We start from the raw sequence: 18841 nt of genomic DNA, 5'->3' as shown, positions 1-18841 counted from the left end.
GAAATATATATATGGGAGCTATATCTAAATCTGAACCGATTTCTTCCGAAATCAATAGGGTTCTATTCTGAGCCAAAGCACATACTTGTGCCAAATTTGAAGTCGATTGGACTAAAACTGCGACCTAAACTTTGATTACAAAAATGTGTTCACGGACAGACGGACATGGCTATATCGACTCAAGAGCCCACCCTGAGCATTTTTGCCAAAGACACCATGTGTCTATCTCGTCTCCTTCTGGGTGTTGCAAACATATGCACTAACTTATAATACCCTGTTCCACAGTGTGGAGCAGGGTATAATAAAACTCAATTGAACAAATAATACAATGTTTGTACTATAATTTTCTCGAAGAGGAGCGGAGCGATTTTTTTTTCTCGGAGCGGAGCGTGGAGCAGAGCGGTTTTTTTTTCTCCGGAGCGGGAGCGGAGCGGAGCGAAAAAAATGGACCGCTCCGGATCCCTGGTTATGATGGCCAATATTCGATGGGAATATTGCAAGGGTTGTAACGACACCAAGCAAATATGGCCCCATTTAAACTTAAACCGCACACTAGATATGCTAGTGTTCTCAAGGCGTCAGATAGCACTCCTGATATCTGCTATAACGGGTCGCTGCCTGATAGGCGAATTTGCAAAAACTATAGGTGCGAAGTATAATGACTATTGTATAAGCTGTCATGATGTGGAGGAAAAGGAACCAATCAAACACCTCTTGTGTGAGTGTCCTGCTTTTTGTGTAAGGCGTAAGCGAATTTTAGGAGCATATAGCTTTAGATTACTTGCTGACCTGGAAAACGTTAACTTAAGCAGTTTGTTAATGTTTTTGGAGCAATCTGGTTGGTTCCACAAAAGTAAATAATAGAGAAGGTTGTAACGACCCGACATTAGCCATACCTTCTATGGACCTGGTGCTACCTTTCATTTTCCGGCCGTGCTCAGGGAGTTGGGGTGGTGATCTTGGCCTAGAAGGTATGTCAGGGCCTATTACAAAAACCAAAAATTTAGGTAGCTAAACCCTGAATAATAATGACTGCTTTACAACATAAAAAATAAAATATAAACAAAAGATGATTGGAAATATTCGAAGACTAGGGGTGGAAGATGTAATTTTCCCCTTATGTCTCTGCCCACCCTCCTATGTTATCACATTTAAATTTCATTGGATAACCCTTGATTGTGCTACCTCCGCTCTAAACCTTTCGTGGAAATAAATTTAACCTAATTCATTTTAAAAAGTAATTATATTTTAACAAAATTGAAAAGAACCATTAATATTAAAGTCAAAAAAATTTTAGTATATAAAAACAATAAATATTATCTATTGAAATTTAATTTTATAAATATTAGTTTTTTTTTAAGTATTGTTGATAATTAATATATTAATTCCATTAAGTATTAACAAAAACAAATAATTAATTTAATAATTAATTTTATGAAGAAAAATTAAGTTTTAAGAATTTACACAAACACGAAAGGAATGATATATTTTATTTTGGAAAAACAAAATGTTAAAATGAATATTAATAATTATGTGGAGTGGAAATTTTGATTTTCAGAAATTAAAATTAAAACTCACCTATTAGATCGTCGAAGATGACCGCAGGCCTGTTGTCGTATCTTGATCCATGAGGCTAAAATTTCCACTCTATCAAATAATAAAGCTAATACAAATAGTTATGTGTCTTGTGTATCCTTAAAGTATGGTTCTACATATGAATCCTTGAATAGTTCCGAAAATTAGAAAAATAGCATGGCGTCTTCGTTTTGTCAAAAATTTGATATCGCAATATTCATAGCCTTCGACTGTTGAATATAAATTTTCTTCGTCTTCGCAATTTTCTCTTCTAGTTAAAATCAGACATAACTCAAGCAAACCAATATTTCGTTGTATGTAAATTTTCCGTTTTCAACAACTCGAAGCACACAAAGGTCGCTTCTGTCCGACTTGCCAATTTGGCTCTATAACCAAAAAAATGGTGTTTCAACAGCAGAGTAGGTAAAATTTCAGGATATATAATGATTTCCTCATTTGTATATTGTATTCAAAAAAAATTATTGCCGTAGTAGATTCGTATTGAAATATTTATTTTTGTTTTAACAAAGTTCAACATAAATCCAATCGTTTAATTCGAAATTAATTTTTTTTTTCACAATTCACAGAAAAATTATTTTAATCGTCTTTTTATTTTCAAATTATGTTTTTCTTCTTTCTCACAAGGAAAAATTTTATCCAATCTTCAAATGTCTATCCAGAATTTTTTTTTCTCTTTTTTTCCCAATTTTAAATTCTCAGTCATCGAAATATTTTTCATAGCCTCCCTTAATTGAAATTAGAATTTTTCTAGCAAGTTGATTCCTACACAAGTGCTAGCAGTCACAATCACCCCCTCCCAAAAATCGTGCTTAGGAATTGAAAATTCCAAAGGATGATTCCTAAGTCCAAATATCTTTTGCGTGGTATATTCCCTCGCAACCAGTTTCTAGATCTCTTAACTCATAGTTAACTGCACCGATTTTCCGCACTACTTCGGCTGGAATGCCTACAGGAGCCAACTTAGCATTAAATCTTGAAATCTTTGAACTTTGTACAAAATTTCTCCTAATAACCCTTTGGCCAACTGAATACTCTTTCACTCGAGATCTTAGATTGTAAGTACGAGAGTTTTTCTCATATGCTTTCTTAACTAGATCACGAATACTTTCTCGTATAATCGATAGTTCGTCGGATCTCTCGAGTTGAGAATCGGTCTCATTTAACAAGTTTAGTCTGTGTAGTATTTTATAGTCCTCTCCGTGTGCTATCATCGACTGTCCAAATAAAATTTGGTATGGTGTTCGTCCAATGGATTGGTGTATACTATTCCGAAGGGCACAATTTATGCTATCTATATATATATCCCACTCCCGTTGATCTTTTCTCACGTAAGAACGCAAAGCTTCATTTATTGATCGGTTCACGCGTTCGCTGGCATTGGATTGTGGACTATGAACTGCTGTAAGAACATGCCTTACACCAAAAGTTTTTAAAAATTTTTCAAAGTCGGTACTACGAAACTGTGACCCATTATCTGTTAAAATAGTTTTTGGCACACCGAAACAATGGAAAATTTCTTTTCGAAGATAATTTATAATATTTTTGGAAATAAGTTTGCGCATAGGTACCAAAAACGAAAATTTTGAAAAATGGTCTAAAATTATTAGTATGCCAATATTTCCTGTTTTAGTTCTGGGCAATGGTCCAATCAGATCAATATAAAGACGCTGAAATGGTCTATCCGTAGTTATCATCTTTCCCAAAGGAGGTCTCAAAACATAGGTTGGAGTCTTCGATGTCTTGCACAATTCACAGTTTAGTACGTAATCTCGTACATCAGAAACCAACCTTGGCCAATAGAAATAACGTCGAATTCGCTCAAGGGTCTTCGCAATACCACCGTGGGCAGAGTTCGGAATGTCATGTGATGCGTAGATTATATCTTTTCTTAATGCAGTGGGTACAAATAGCTTCCATGATTCCGATTCATCACTGTCACCAGTCGAAAAGTTTGTGCGTTTGTATATAAAATTCTCAATCACCTTAAAATCAGGAAGACGTGAATTCGAAATATCCGAAATCAATTTCGTATATTCCTCGCTTCGAAATGCATCAGAATCAAGGTCTATCGATGGCATGTTTTCAAGTTCAATGGCATTTACTGAAATTTCGTCTTCATATATTCTAGATAATGTATCGGGCACTATATTTTGTTTCCCACTCCGGTGTTCAATTGAAAAATCAAAACCCTGAAGCTTCAACGCCCATCTCGCTAGCCTACCCGACAAATCGCGCTGGCTCATCAGCCACTTTAGGCTAGCATGATCCGTTACGACTTTGAACTCCTGCATTTCTATATATGGCCTAAACTTCTTTACTGCCTTAATTACAGCCAGACATTCAAGTTCGCTTATTGAATAGTTTCTTTGCGCACGATTTAGCTTCTGAGACATATAAGCTATCGGTCTCTCCTCGCCACTACTATCGACCTGTGCCAAGACAGCACCGATGCCGCAAATGCTCGCATCACATTGTACAATAAATGGTTTATTGTAGTCTGGGTGTATTAATACAGGTGCATTGGCTAATTCATTTTTCAATAGATCAAACGCTACTTGCTCCTTTTCGGTCCAGGTAAACTTTTTCTTTTTAGAAAGTAGCTCTGTGAGCGGAAAACTAACAGTAGAGTAATTTCGTATGAAACGACGATACCAACCAGTCATTCCCAAAAATCTACGCAGTTGTCTTATCGAAATTGGCGGTGATATCTCTTTAATAGCTTTCACTTTTTCATCGTCAACCTGTAGTGTGCCGTTACCAACGATATATCCAAGGTACCTTACTTTATTTAAACCAAAGTCGCTTTTTGCCACATTAATCGTTAAACCTGCCTTTCTTAATTGAGTAGCTACTTCCAACAGATGTGTTAAATGTTGATCGAAACTTTCAGAGACTACCAATAAGTCATCCAAATAAACAAAGGTGTGGTTTTTCAAATTATATGGAATAACTTTATCCATTAGCCTAGATAGAGTCTGCGGCGCATTACATAGCCCAAAGGGCATTCTGGTAAATTGGTATAATGGCCGGTTTGGGACTGTAAAAGCTGTCTTTGGTTTTGAACTTTCCTCTAGTTTAATTTGCCAAAAGGCATCTTTCAAATCAATCTTCGAAATGCAATAAACTGGAGGAAGTCTAGCCAATAATCCATCAATATTCGGAATTGGATATGCGTCTTTGACTGTTACCGAGTTCAATTTCCTGCTATCGACGCACATCCGTACTTTGCCTGGCTTTACAACTACAACTGTCGGGGAAGACCATGACGAATTAGGAGCCTCTTCTATAACGCCTAATGAAATCATCCTATCAAGCTCTCCGCATAGCAGCTTCTCCACGGCTGGAGATATCGGATAGTACCGCTGCTTTATGGGTTTGGCGTTCCCAGTATCAATAACATGCTCAATTAACGTAGTAAAGGGTGATTCTTTTGAGGTTAGGATTTTCATGCATTAGTATTTGACAGATCACGTGGGATTTCAGACATGGTGTCAAAGAGAAAGATGCTCAGTATGCTTTGACATTTCATCATGAATAGACTTACTAACGAGCAACTCTTGCAAATCATTGAATTTTATTACCAAAATCAGTGGCAGAAAATCCGCTTTTTTATCGACAAATTTTGTTCAGCGATGAGGCTCATTTCTGGTTGAATGGCTACGTAAATAAGCAAAATTGCCGCATTTGGAGTGAAGAGCAACCAGAAGCCGTTCAAGAACTGCCCATGCATCCCGAAAAATGCACTGTTTGGTGTGGTTTGTACGCTGGTGGAATCATTGGACCGTATTTTTTCAAAGATGCTGTTGGACGCAACGTTACGGTGAATGGCGATCGCTATCGTTCGATGCTAACAAACTTTTTGTTGCCAAAAATGGAAGAACTGAACTTGGTTGACATGTGGTTTCAACAAGATGGCGCTACATGCCACACAGCTCGCGATTCTATGGCCATTTTGAGGGAAAACTTCGGAGAACAATTCATCTCAAGAAATGGACCGGTAAGTTGGCCACCAAGATCATGCGATTTGACGCCTTTAGACTATTTTTTGTGGGGCTACGTCAAGTCTAAAGTCTACAGAAATAAGCCAGCAACTATTCCAGCTTTGGAAGACAACATTTCCGAAGAAATTCGGCTATTCCGGCCGAAATGCTCGAAAAAGTTGCCCAAAATTGGACTTTCCGAATGGACCACCTAAGACGCAGCCGCGGTCAACATTTAAATGAAATTATCTTCAAAAAGTAAATGTCATGGACCAATCTAACGTTTCAAATAAAGAACCGATGAGATTTTGCAAATTTTATGCGTTTTTTTTTTAAAAAAAGTTATCAAGCTCTTAACAAATCACCCTTTACATCCAAGCCCTTCTATTTCCGAATTTGGAAAAGCTTGAATGACGCTGTTCAGTCTAAGTCGTTGTTCATCATTCATTGTCAACCTATCCGGGTATTCATTTACGATATTTAGCTCCTCAATAGTAGGCATAAATACCTTAAGTCCGAATGAGTCCCAAAAGTCACACCCGCATATTACGTTTTGTTTGATAGAAGGCACTACTAAAAATTCAAACGACATTTTGTTTCCTTGAAAACAAACTTCTATCAAAACTGTACCTAATACTCCTTGTTTATGTCCGTCCGCTGTTTTCACACTCCCAACACATCTTTTAAATCCTATATAATTCTGAACCTCAGATGCGAGCATTCCACCAATAACACTTTTATTGGCGCCGCTATCCAAAAGAGCTAAATAATGATTCTCGCCCAATTTCAAAGATATATATGGTCGGTTATCTTCTTTCCTAGTGACTAAAGCGGAAATTTGATAAGATTTGAATAGTTTCAATTTGGAATAATATTGTCGAATCCGGTTAGAAGAACGTAATCGTCTTTTACTAGTGTTATAATTAATCTTCGCTCTAATTGTTCTCCATTTCCTTAATTGGATATGATATGGTCTTTTCAATGAACTATCGTTCTTAATTCCTTCAGAAGAAAATTCTACACCATCTCGTCCGTCTTTGTCAATTGTGGATGCCGCGTCTACTTCCGACGGACATCCCTTGATCCGTTTCCCTGTCTGGATTTCATACAATGAGGGCAAGTATGCTTGTATGTATTCTTCCTGCCACAGCCATAACAAAACACCTGCCTAGCTTCCATGCAATCAATATAAGAATGTCCTGGCGCATCACAATTCCAGCAGTTCCTAATTCTTTCAACTCCGCATATTTCGTCATTAGAATCACTATCGTTCATTTCATTTATATCATTATCGAAATCAACTAATTCTGCGACTTTATGTCTTTCCACCCTTTGGCGATTCGAATCATGTGTGTCCTTAATAAATCGTTCATGCTTCTTAACTGCACTTCGTAAACTAGCAATGTCTCGTATGTTCAGATGTAAGAGTTCGTGCCTAATTTCAGTTCGTAAATTACGAAGAAGGATTTCACAAAGCTCTGCATCGGAAATAGATCTCTTTAGTTTATCGGTTAAAGCGGAAATTCCATCAAAGTAGTCGTCGAAATTTTCATTTGATCTCTGCTAACGATTTCTTATTTCCTCTAAAACGTCAAAGTCATTATAGTCCTGTTTGTATTGGTTTTGTAGTGCAGTGGTCAAACTAATCCAGTCCAAATTATCGTTTTGCCTATGGTATCGCCAATACCATTCTAATGCTTTCCCTTCAAATAAGCAGTGGGCATGTCTACATAAAATTTCAAAGTCCCCATTTAGGTTATTGGAAGTGAGAATATTAATTCTATTTTCAAATTCATCTTTACTTTTTATTTTATTGGAAATTCGAGATTGTATATATTCGAGATCCATAGAAGGTATGGCTAATGTCGGGTCGTTACAGAAATAAAATGGCGCCCAACGTTTTGTCAAAAATTTGATATCGCAATATTCATAGCCTTCGACTGTTGAATATAAATTTTCTTCGTCTTCGCAATTTTCTCTTCTAGTTAAAATCAGACATAACTCAAGCAAACCAATATTTCGTTGTATGTAAATTTTCCGTTTTCAACAACTCGAAGCACACAAAGGTCGCTTCTGTCCGACTTGCCAATTTGGCTCTATAACCAAAAAAATGGTGTTTCAACAGCAGAGTAGGTAAAATTTCAGGATATATAATGATTTCCTCATTTGTATATTGTATTCAAAAAAAATTATTGCCGTAGTAGATTCGTATTGAAATATTTATTTTTGTTTTAACAAAGTTCAACATAAATCCAATCGTTTAATTCGAAATTAATTTTTTTTTCACAATTCACAGAAAAATTATTTTAATCGTCTTTTTATTTTAAAATTATGTTTTTCTTCTTTCTCACAAGGAAAAATTTTATCCAATCTTCAAATGTCTATCCAGAATTTTTTTTTTCTCTTTTTTTCCCAATTTTAAATTCTCAGTCATCGAAATATTTTTCATAGCCTCCCTTAATTGAAATTAGAATTTTTCTAGCAAGTTGATTCCTACACAAGTGCTAGCAGTCACAAGGTTCAGTGGTTAAGACTAGAAGTGCCCATATGTAATAGGTACTTTTAGTTAAATGTGGTATCACAATGGACTGAATAGTCTAAGTGAGCCTGAAATTTAATCGGGCTGCCACTTTAACCTAACCTAACCTAAAAAAATCGCTTCTGTAACATATACCCCAAACACAGTTTGCTTCAAGCATATGTATTTTCAGGATTGGTCTAAACAAAATATTGTTTGCATTGTTCAAACATATTATGTTTCACCTTAGAGCATACACTGGTAGAACAAAATTTTAATGAAATTTTCTATATTTGTAAGGCGCCAATTGGTTACTTCCATTCTTTTACTTGCAGCTTACTCTCTAGGTCTCTCTTTCTAAACACATATATGTTTATAGGCTATTTCTAAATAAATATATGTTTGAATCCAAGCATATTATATTTACAAACATTTTATGTCCCAAACATGTTATGCTAGTTTATGAACATTGTATGCTTGCACTTAAAAATATTGTGTTAAAAAATTGGGTTCCAAACATATAATTTTTACACCCAAACATATGAAAAACAGTCTTTTTCGTCCGTGAATATATGGTTAAATCCTTGCAATTCCGGGGAATCCATTCCCGAAACCCCCTACTCTTTATAGAAGGGAAGTTATTGGATATTATTATATATACCTAAATAATTACTTTTAAATATACAATATATACATTTCTCTACTTCGCAGCAGCAGTCACATTTTGCGGATCATCATCTGAATGGACCTATTGAGGTGAATTTACAAACCCCATCGAACATTCAATCCATTAGCAAGGCAGGTAATATTCATTTGTAACATACATACACAGAGAAAAATAAATAAAAAAAATTTCGTTTTTGCTAAGCTGTAAATAAAAAGTATCAGTCATAAATAAAAATATTTGTTTAAACTTCAATGTAAAAGCTTCAATAGTAGTTGGTTCTAAAGTAAGAGTAAAGTTGTTGAATCAAATGGTAAAGCAATTGTGTGAAACATGTTTTTAATTAGAATACAATGCGACATTTTGGACCAAAAGTATATATTTGGTTAAAAAGCGTCGAACTATCAACAATACAACTAAAGCTTTTGAAAAAACGGTGTTCACTATTGTTACTAACAACACGTGCCATATGTGAATGACATTTTATAATTTTTTGAATATAATCCCTTCAATATTAATGAAAACAATGAAACAATTGAAATAGAAAAGGGAGTCTATGATATATTATACTCAATGCACTCATCACAGAGCATTACGCTTTTAGTTGAGTGCAGTATTGAAATTATTGGGAACTTTTCCGCAATTTGGGGATATTTGTTCAAGGATGGGGACGAACAGTCTGAGTTGGGGACTTGGGAATTTCCATTAAATTGCGGTTTTTGCAAAATCCGTTCAGTATAATAAATCAGGTTTGCAATGTTGATTTTCATGAAATTCTGTTATATCTAAATTATTAAAAAAATATACAAAAGGGTGCAAATGAAGTATTTAGACTATAAACGGACACAGGATTTTATTTTGAGGACCCAAGGTTAGATTAAAGTGAGCATGACAATAAAGCTCACTTAAACTATTCAGTCCATTGAGGACCCACACCCAACAAAAAAATCGTTTCTGCAACATATACTCCCAAACACATTTTGCTTCAAGCACGTAAATTTTTGGGTATTGTCCAAACATTTATATATTTGATTCCTTCCATGACAAAAGCCAATTAAATTTTTAATTGAAAGTCGTGTTGGTTTTCAATCAAAATGGTTTTGATACTATCATTTTCGTGACTGAAGACATTTCTATTAAAAAAAGAAGTAAGGAAAGCCTAAAGTCGGGCGGGGCCGACCCTGCACCACTTTGTAGATCTTAATTTTCGATACCATATCACATCTGTTAAATGTGTTGGGGGCTATATATAAAGGTTTGTCCCAATTTTAGTAAAAAACAAGTAAGGAAAGTCTAAAGTCGGGCGGGGCCGACTATATTATACCCTGCACCACTTTGTAGATCTAAATTTTCGATACCATATCACATCCGTCAAATGTGGGGGCTATATATAAAGGTTTGTCCCAAATACATACATTTAAATATCACTCGATCTGGACCGAATTAGATAGACTTCTACAAAATCTATAGACTCAAAATTTAAGTCGGCTAATGCACTAGGGTGGAACACAATGTTTGTAAAATAATATGGGAAACGTTTAAATATGAAGCAATTTTAAGGAAACTTTGCAAAAGTTTATTTATGATTTATCGCTCGATATATATGTATTAGAAGTTTAGAAAAATTAGAGTCATTTTTACAACTTTTCGACTAAGCGGTGGCGATTTTACAAGGAAATTGTTGGTATTTTGACCATTTTTGTCGAAATCAGAAAAACATATATATGGGAGCTATATCTAAATCTGAACCGATTTCAACCAAATTTGGCACGCATAGCAATAATGCTAATTCTACTCTCTGTGCAAAATTTCAACTAAATCGGAGTTAAAAATTGGCCTCTGTGGTCATTTGAGTGTAAATCGGGCGAAAGCTATATATGGGAGATATATCCAAATCTGAACCGATTTCAACCAAATTTAGCACGCACAGTTACAATGCTAATTCTACTTCCTGTGCAAAATTTCAACTAAATGGGAGTATTTACAAACATTTTATGTCCCAAACATAATATGTTCTAAAATATTAACATATATGTCCCAAACATGTTATGCTAGTTTATGAACATTATATATTTGCACTCAAAAATATTGTGTTTAAAAATTTTTGTTCCAAACATATAATGTTTATAGCCAAACATATGAAAAACAGTCTTTTTCAACCGTGTATGTTTATACTCGACTCCACGTTCATCTTTTGTTAGAGTTCTTGAATTCCTTCCAAAATTTCAAACTTTTATACCAAAAACAGTTTTTTGTTACAAAATTGTTATTTTTGCAATAAAAAATATTATGTTATCCAAAAACTCGGTCCATTTCTTTTATATCAAGCACTGTTTCTGACTGTACATCGTTAATAACCCACATTTCGAAGTTTCATTATAAAAATTTAATTTAGTATAAATATAAATGTGTAAATTTAAAAAAAAATGGTGTTTGGTCGGAGCAAGGATTGAACCCACGACCCTTTGCATGCAAGGCAGACATGCTAACCACTGCTCCACGTGGCAAACAAATGTATATTTCTGTTAAATAATGTTAGATTTGCATGGGCTCGTGGGCGCTGCAAACTATGCTATATAAATGTAACTTATAACGATAATTATCTACTGGTGACTATAACAGCTACTTAGCCCAGAGGATAATGTGTTGGCTTACAAACTGTATGGTCCTCGGTTCGATTCTCCGTCCAGGTAAAATAAAGGTAAAATTTAAAAAATGTATAAAATTTAATAATTTCTTCAACATTATTTGTATTACTGAAAAGGTGCCAAGAACTAAAAAAATTCGTCGAAGTGAAAATTATGTGAGGGAATGAGCATAATCTTCTTTGGGGAAAATTCTTCCAAGCATATACTATTTTTGGACTCAAAATGCTTCCAAACATAACAGGTTGGCTGATAAGTCCCCGGTCTGACACATAGATGGCTAGTGTTAAATGCATATTATTTTTATATAGTACCAACCTTCAAATGATTCGTCTCAAAATTTGACGTCTGTAAGTCTCTTAGTTTGTGAGTTAGAGCGTCTTTTGTGAAGCAACTTTTGTTATTGTGAAAAAAATGGGAAAAAAAGAATTTCGTGTTTTGATAAAATACTGTTTTCTGAAGGGAAAAAATACGGTGGAAGCAAAAACTTGGTTTCCGGAAATCAACAATAATTGAAATCAACAATATATGATTGGTATGCAAAATTCAAGCGTGGTGAAATGAGCACGGAGGACGGTGAACGCAGTGGACGCCAGAAAGTGGTGTTTACCGACGAAAACATCAAAAAAATCCACAAAATGGTTTTGAATGACCGTAAAATTAAGTTGATGGAGATAGCAGAGGCCTTAAAGATATCAAAGGAACGTGTTGGTCATATCATTCATCAATATTTGGATATGCGGAAGCTCTGTGCAAAATGGGTGCCGCACGAGCTCACATTTGACCAAAAACAACAACGTGTTGATGATTCTGAGCGGTGTTTGCAGCTGTTAACTCGTAATACACCCGAGTTTTTCCGTCGATATGTGACAATGGATGAAACATGGCTCCATCACTACACTCCTGAGTCCAATCGACAGTCGGCTGAGTGGACAGCGACCGGTGAACCGTCTACGAAGCGTGGAAAGACTCAAAAGTCTGCTGGCAAAGTAATGGCCTCTGTTTTTTGGGATGCGCATGGAATAATTTGTATCGATTATCTTGAGAAGGGAAAAACCATCAACAGTGACTATTATATGGCGTTATTGGAGCATTTGAAGGTCGAAATGGCGGCAAAACCGCCCCATATGAAGAAGAAAAAAGTGTTGTTCACCAAGACAACGCACCGTGCCACAAGTCATTGAGAACGATGGCAAAAATCCATGAATTGGGCTTCGAATTGCTTCCCCACCCACCGTGTTATCCAGATCTGGCCCCCAGCGACTTTTTCTTGTTCTTGAAACTGAGGCCTATTTTGAGGCAAAACCGAAGGAGTACTACCCAAATGGTATCAAAAAATTGGAAGGTCTTTATAATCGTTGTATCGCTCTTGGAGGGAACTATGTTGAATAATAAAAACGAATTTTGACAAAAAAATGTGTTTTTCTTTGTTAGACCGGGGACTTATCAGCCAACTTGTTATAATTTGTTCACATAAAACAAACATATCAATGTTTCGGCAGTATCCAATAATATATGTGCTTCCTGCAAAATATGTTAGAGAAGCGATTTTTGAGGGTGTAGATCAGGGATCCGGAGCGGAGCGGAGCGTGGAGCGGAGCGGAGCAAGCCCTTTTTTTGCCGGAGCGGGAGCGGCATTTCTAAAATCCGGAGCGGAGCGGGAGCGGAGCGGTTTCCAAATGAAAAACCGCTCCGCTCCGAATAAAATATTACTTGAATGAAATGTGTAACTTTGAAATTACACTGTGTAGGTAATTTCAAATATAACTAGTACTTAGCGTAGTGTGAGTAAACGTTTAAAATGTACGATATGTATTTTTGTACGTATGTACATTGGGGAAAACACAACGTGTTTTTTAGTAATTGTTTTCAAAAACAGCAAATGTCAAAATATATCTCTAGTATGAGTTGTAAAAGTAACAACAGTACTTTCGATCAATTTCATCCCGTATTACTACAAAGATGTTTGTAATGAACGTCAAATAAATGCAATTAAATGATCTTATTTATATTTAATTTTTTAGTTTTCTACACTGAAAAAAATATTGTCGTGAAGTCAAAGATTTCATGTCCTTAGAATAAGAATGCAAATTTTGCTTAACATGGAAGACGCATTTCTCTAAACTTTTGAATGAAGTTGTAATGTCCTTATAATTAAGTGATTTTACTTAAAAGTGTGTATCATAACATGAAAGATAAAATTTTTGAGGTAAGGTCAACGTGACTTTAATAATTAAGAAAAATTCTTTTTTTCAGTGTAAGGACATTCATATTTGCTTTACTATTGTACTATATCCTAGCATTCTCTTATTTCTGATATTGGTTCTCGAAAATTTAATTAAAATTATGGATAGTTTCAATTTTGGTTGAAAAATGTGCGCATATACATTTATTTTAATTTTTTTTCTCACATTGACTTGATTTGTATTATTGCATGTTATCTACTTTTTTGAGGACGAACATTTCTTAAAAATGCTGTTCGATAATGTATTTTTGCAATAAAAGGGAAAAACGCGAAATTAGGTAACACTAGATCTGAGTAAGAATATTCGTAGGTATACCACGGACTGATTTCGATGGAGGTTGTTGCAAACATAAACATACACACACACATTACAAATATAACAAAACCTCTTCTCTACGTCTGTTGCAAAACAAAAAAAAACTTTCGGAGAGTAGTTACTTCTACTCTGTGTATAGACTTTCAATTCCAATCAGCGTTGCCGCTTTGGTCCGATCGGACCAAAATTGGTCCAAAAAATTTCTAATTTTTAAATTTGGTCCGGTGGTCGGACCAAACAGCATTTGGTCCATTTTCATAAATTTGGTTTCTATCACATATTAAATAGTAGATGGTGCACCGCAAAGAATATTGTCGGGAGGCCAAATATTTCACATGCGTAAAATATGAATACTAATTTTGCTTAGAATAGAAAACGTATTTCTCTGAAATAAAGTTTTTTCCTTGTCTAAAAGTCTCTAAACTTTTCAATGAAGTCTGTTTGTCCTTATAGCTAAGTGATTCGACATAAAAATGTGTATCCTAACATGAATGAAAATTTCGTTTTAATGAAGTCAAAATGGATTTAATATTTCTGAAAAAATCTTCAAAATTAATAAAATGTTTCAACACATTGTTTTAAAGTCATTATACCCTAAACCACATAGTGGTTACGGTATAATAAGTTTGATCTGCCAAAAAATGTGCCTACCAGAAATATTGATTTTAGTCCCAATAAAGTATATACCGATCGACTCAGAATCACCTCCTGAGTCGATCTAGCGCTTGGTGTCCGTCCGTCCGTCTGTCCATGTATTTGTTGTTCACAGGATGCCGGTCGCAATTATTAACCGATTTTGATGAAGTTTGGTACAGGGAGTTTTTTTGGGCACAAGGACGAACGCTATTGAATTTGGAATAAATCGGATCAAATTTAGATATAGCTCCCATATATATGTATTGCTCGATTTCGACAAATGGGGTCACGTTGCACTTTTTTACTAACCGATCGTCGTCAAATTTAGCACAAAATAATCTTTTGTATCACCCTTTAAGTCTGAAAATGTCATCGAAATCGGTTCAGATTTAGATATAGGTCCCATATATATGTATCGCCCGATTTTGCCAAATTATGTCATAAAACCCTTATTTATCAACCGATCTTACTCAAAGTTGGCTAAATGTAATCTTCTATAGCACTAACTATATGTGCAAAAAATCATCGAAATCGGTTCAGATTTAGCTATAGCTCCCATATATGTACCACCCGATTTTTCTAAATAAAACAAGCAAGGAAAGTCTAAAGTCGGGCGGGGCCGACTATATTATACCCTGCACCACTTTGTAGATCTAAATTTTCGATACCATATCACATCTGTCAAATGTGTTGGGGGCTATATATAAAGGTTTGTCCCAAATATATACATTTAAATATCACTCGATCTGGACAGAATTTGATAGACTTCTACAAAATCTATAGACTCAAAATTTAAGTCGGCTAATGCACTAGGGTGGAACACAATGTTAGTAAAAAACCAGTAAGGAAAGTCTAAAGTCGGGCGGGGCCGACTATATTATACCCTGCACCACTTTGTAGATCTAAATTTTCGATACCATATCACATCCGTCAAATGTGTTGGGGACTATATATAAAGGTTTGTCCCAAATACATACATTTAAATATCACTCGATCTGGAAGAATTTGATAGACTTCTACAAAATCTATAGACTCAAAATTTAAGTCGGCTAATGCACTAGGGTGGAACACAATGTTAGTAAAAACATATGGGAAACGTTTAAATCTGAAGCAATTTTAAGGAAACTTCGAAAAACTTTATTTATGATTTATCGCTCGATATATATGTATTAGAAGTTTAGGAAAATTAGAGTCATTTTTACAACTTTTCGACTAAGCAGTGGCGATTTTACAAGGAAAATGTTGGTATTTTGACCATTTTTGTCGAAATCAGAAAAACATATATATGGGAGCTATATCTAAATCTGAACCGATTTCAACCAAATTTGGCACGCATAGCTACAATGCTAATTCTACTCCCTGTGCAAAATTTCAACAAAATCGGAGTTAAAAATTGGCCTCTGTAGTCATATGAGTGTAAATCGGGCGAAAGCTTTATATGGGAGATATATCCAAATCTGAACCGATTTCAAGCAAATTTTGCACGCATAGTTACAACGCTAATTCTACTCCCTGTGCAAAATTTCAACTAAATCGGAGCAAAAAATTGGCCTCTGTGGGCAAATGAGTGTAAATCGGGCGAAAGCTATATATGGGAGCTATATCTAAATCTGAACCGATTTTGCTGATATTTTGTAAGTTTTTTGAGACTCATAAAATATTCGGATGTACGGAATTTGAGGAAGATCGGTTGATATACACGCCAATTATGACCAGATCGGTGAAAAATATATATGGCACCTATATCTAAATCTGAACCGATTTTTTCCAAAATCAATAGGGATCGTCTTTAAGCCGAAACAGGACCCTATACCAAATTTTAGGACAATCGGACTAAAACTGCGAGCTGTACTTTGCACACAAAAATACATCAACAGACAGACAGACAGACAGACGGACAGACAGACGGACAGACAGACAGACGGACATCGCTAAATCGACTCAGAATTTAATTCTAAGCCGATCCGTATACTAAAAGGTTGGTCTATGATTACTCCTTCTTGGCGTTACATACAAATGCACAAACTTATTATACCCTGTACCACAGTAGTGGTGAAGGGTATAAATATGGGAAACATTTAAATCTGAAGCAATTTTAAGGAAACTTCGCAAACGTTTATTAATGATTTATCGCTCGATATATATGTATTAGAAGTTTAGGAAAATTAGAGTCATTTTTACAACTTTTCGACTAAGCAGTGGCGATTTTACAAGGAAAATGTTGGTATTTTGACCATTTTTGTCGAAATCAGAAAAACATATATATGAGAGCTGTATCTAAATCTGGACCGATTTAAACCAAATTTGGCACGAAGAGCTACAATGCTAATTCTACTCCATGTGCAAAATTTCAACTAAATCGGAGTTAAAAATTGGCCTCTGTGGTCATATGAGTGTAAATCGGGCGAAAGCTATATATGGGAGAAATATCTAAATCTGAATCGATTTCAACCAAATTTGACAGGCATAGCTACAATGCTAATTCTACTCCCTGTGGAAAATTTCAACTAAATCGGAGTTAAAAATTGGCCTCTGTGGTCATATGAGTGTTAATCGGCCGAAAGCTATATGTGGGAGCTATATCTAAATCTGAACCGATTTCAATAAAATTTGGCATACTTGACTACACTACTAATTGTACCCCTAGTGCAAAATTTCAACCTAATTGGGATAAAACTCTAGCTTCTGGGACCGTATTAGTCCATATCGGGCGAAAGATATATATGGGAGCTATATCTAAATGTGAACCGATTTCAATAAAATTTGGCACACTTGACTAATTGTTCTTCTTCTGCAAAATTTTAAGCAAATTAGGGTAAAACTCTGGCTTCTGGGGCCATATAAGTCCATATCGGGCGAAATATATATATGGGAGCTATATCTAAATCTGAACCGATTTCTTCCAAAATCAATAGGGTTCTATTTTGACCCAAAACACATACTTGTGCCAAATTCGAAGTCGATTGGTCGATAACCTAATCCCTTGGTTACAAAAATGTGTTCACGGACAGACGGACATGGCTATATCGACTCAGGAGCCCACCCTAAGCATTTTTGTCAAAGACACCATGTGTCTATCTCGTCTCCTTCTGGGTGTTGCAAACATATGCACTAACTTATAATACCCTGTTCCACAGTGTGGAGCAGGGTATAATAAAACTCAATTGAACAAATAATACAATATTTGTACTATAATTTTCTCGAAGAGGAGCGGAGCGGAGCGATTTTTTTTTCTCGGAGCGGAGCGGTTTTTTTTTTCTCCGGAGCGGGAGCGGAGCGGGAGCGGAGCGGAGCGAAAAAAATGGACCGCTCCGGATCCCTGGTGTAGATACCCATTCACTTGTTCTCTTTTCGCTCTTTCTCTCCATCGCTCAAAATTATTCAATTTCAATCACAAAGGTGATTGAATCAATCACATGTTTAATTGGAAACGGAAACATTTTCAATCACGTTTGTAATTGAAAATTATTTCCGAATTGATTAAAAAATTGATTGAATAAATCAATATTTTAATTGGAAACGTAACAAATATGAATCATTTTTTTAATTGGTTTTTATTCGGATTTGATTCAATAATTAATTGAGTCAATTACCATATTAATTGAAACCGTTTTCAAATTCAATTAAGTGTTTAATGGAAAAAATGTCGGTAATAATTTTTTGTGTGTAGGTATGCCAAACTGGATCATTAAAAGTTTCGTAAGTGTATTTGAAATTGTATTTGACATTGTGAATCTGCCTTTAAAGTAAAATTTCACGTTTTTCAGCGTTACGTAGTAGATAGTGTTGTAAGAAAAAGCGTGTTCACGTTATGCGGTGTTTACGTTACCACAAGTACACTGTACTATATTAAATTTTTACAATGAAACTTCGAAATGTGGGTTATTAAAAATTTACAGTCAGAAAAGAACTGTTTAATGTCGAACGACATTAAACCAAAAATAAATCATTTTATTTTTTCATTCCATTTTTGTATTTCATATTGTAAATTTTCATTTCATTATTTATTTAAAATTTTTGTTGCCTAGCGTAAATTCTATTTTTCGTACATTTACAATCATCATTTCTTCAAATTATTCCTTTCATTTTATGCTTGACGTTTGTTTTCATTCCTTATAAGAATAACTGTTATAAACAACAATAACAACACTCAACGTCATCTACAGCCAGTGTAGAGAGTGAGTGTTGCAATTGTTGTTGTTGCAAAATATCATTTCTTCTGTGATTTGCCCTTGACCAAC

At 35.1% G+C, this 18841-nt stretch overlaps 1 protein-coding gene across 3 annotated transcripts in view; it reads left to right on the top strand.

Annotated features, from left to right (window-relative positions):
• LOC142221522 (uncharacterized) overlaps positions 1 to 18841 on the top strand; it is a 253095-nt gene that overhangs the window by 144638 nt on the left and 89616 nt on the right. For 2 of the 3 annotated variants that reach the window (XM_075291277.1, XM_075291278.1), the window contains exon 2: positions 8806 to 8892. In XM_075291277.1, coding sequence (XP_075147392.1) covers positions 8806 to 8892 — 87 coding nt within the window. The remainder of the gene's footprint in view (positions 1 to 8805; positions 8893 to 18841) is intronic. The other variant, XR_012718084.1, reaches the window with a different exon arrangement.

The sequence above is a fragment of the Haematobia irritans genome, chromosome 1 (genome assembly GCF_050003625.1).
Source record: "Haematobia irritans isolate KBUSLIRL chromosome 1, ASM5000362v1, whole genome shotgun sequence".
NCBI classification, from domain to species: Eukaryota; Metazoa; Arthropoda; class Insecta; order Diptera; family Muscidae; genus Haematobia; species Haematobia irritans.
Note: the sequence above shows the minus strand (reverse complement) of the source record. Positions and strands in the feature narration are given on the sequence as shown.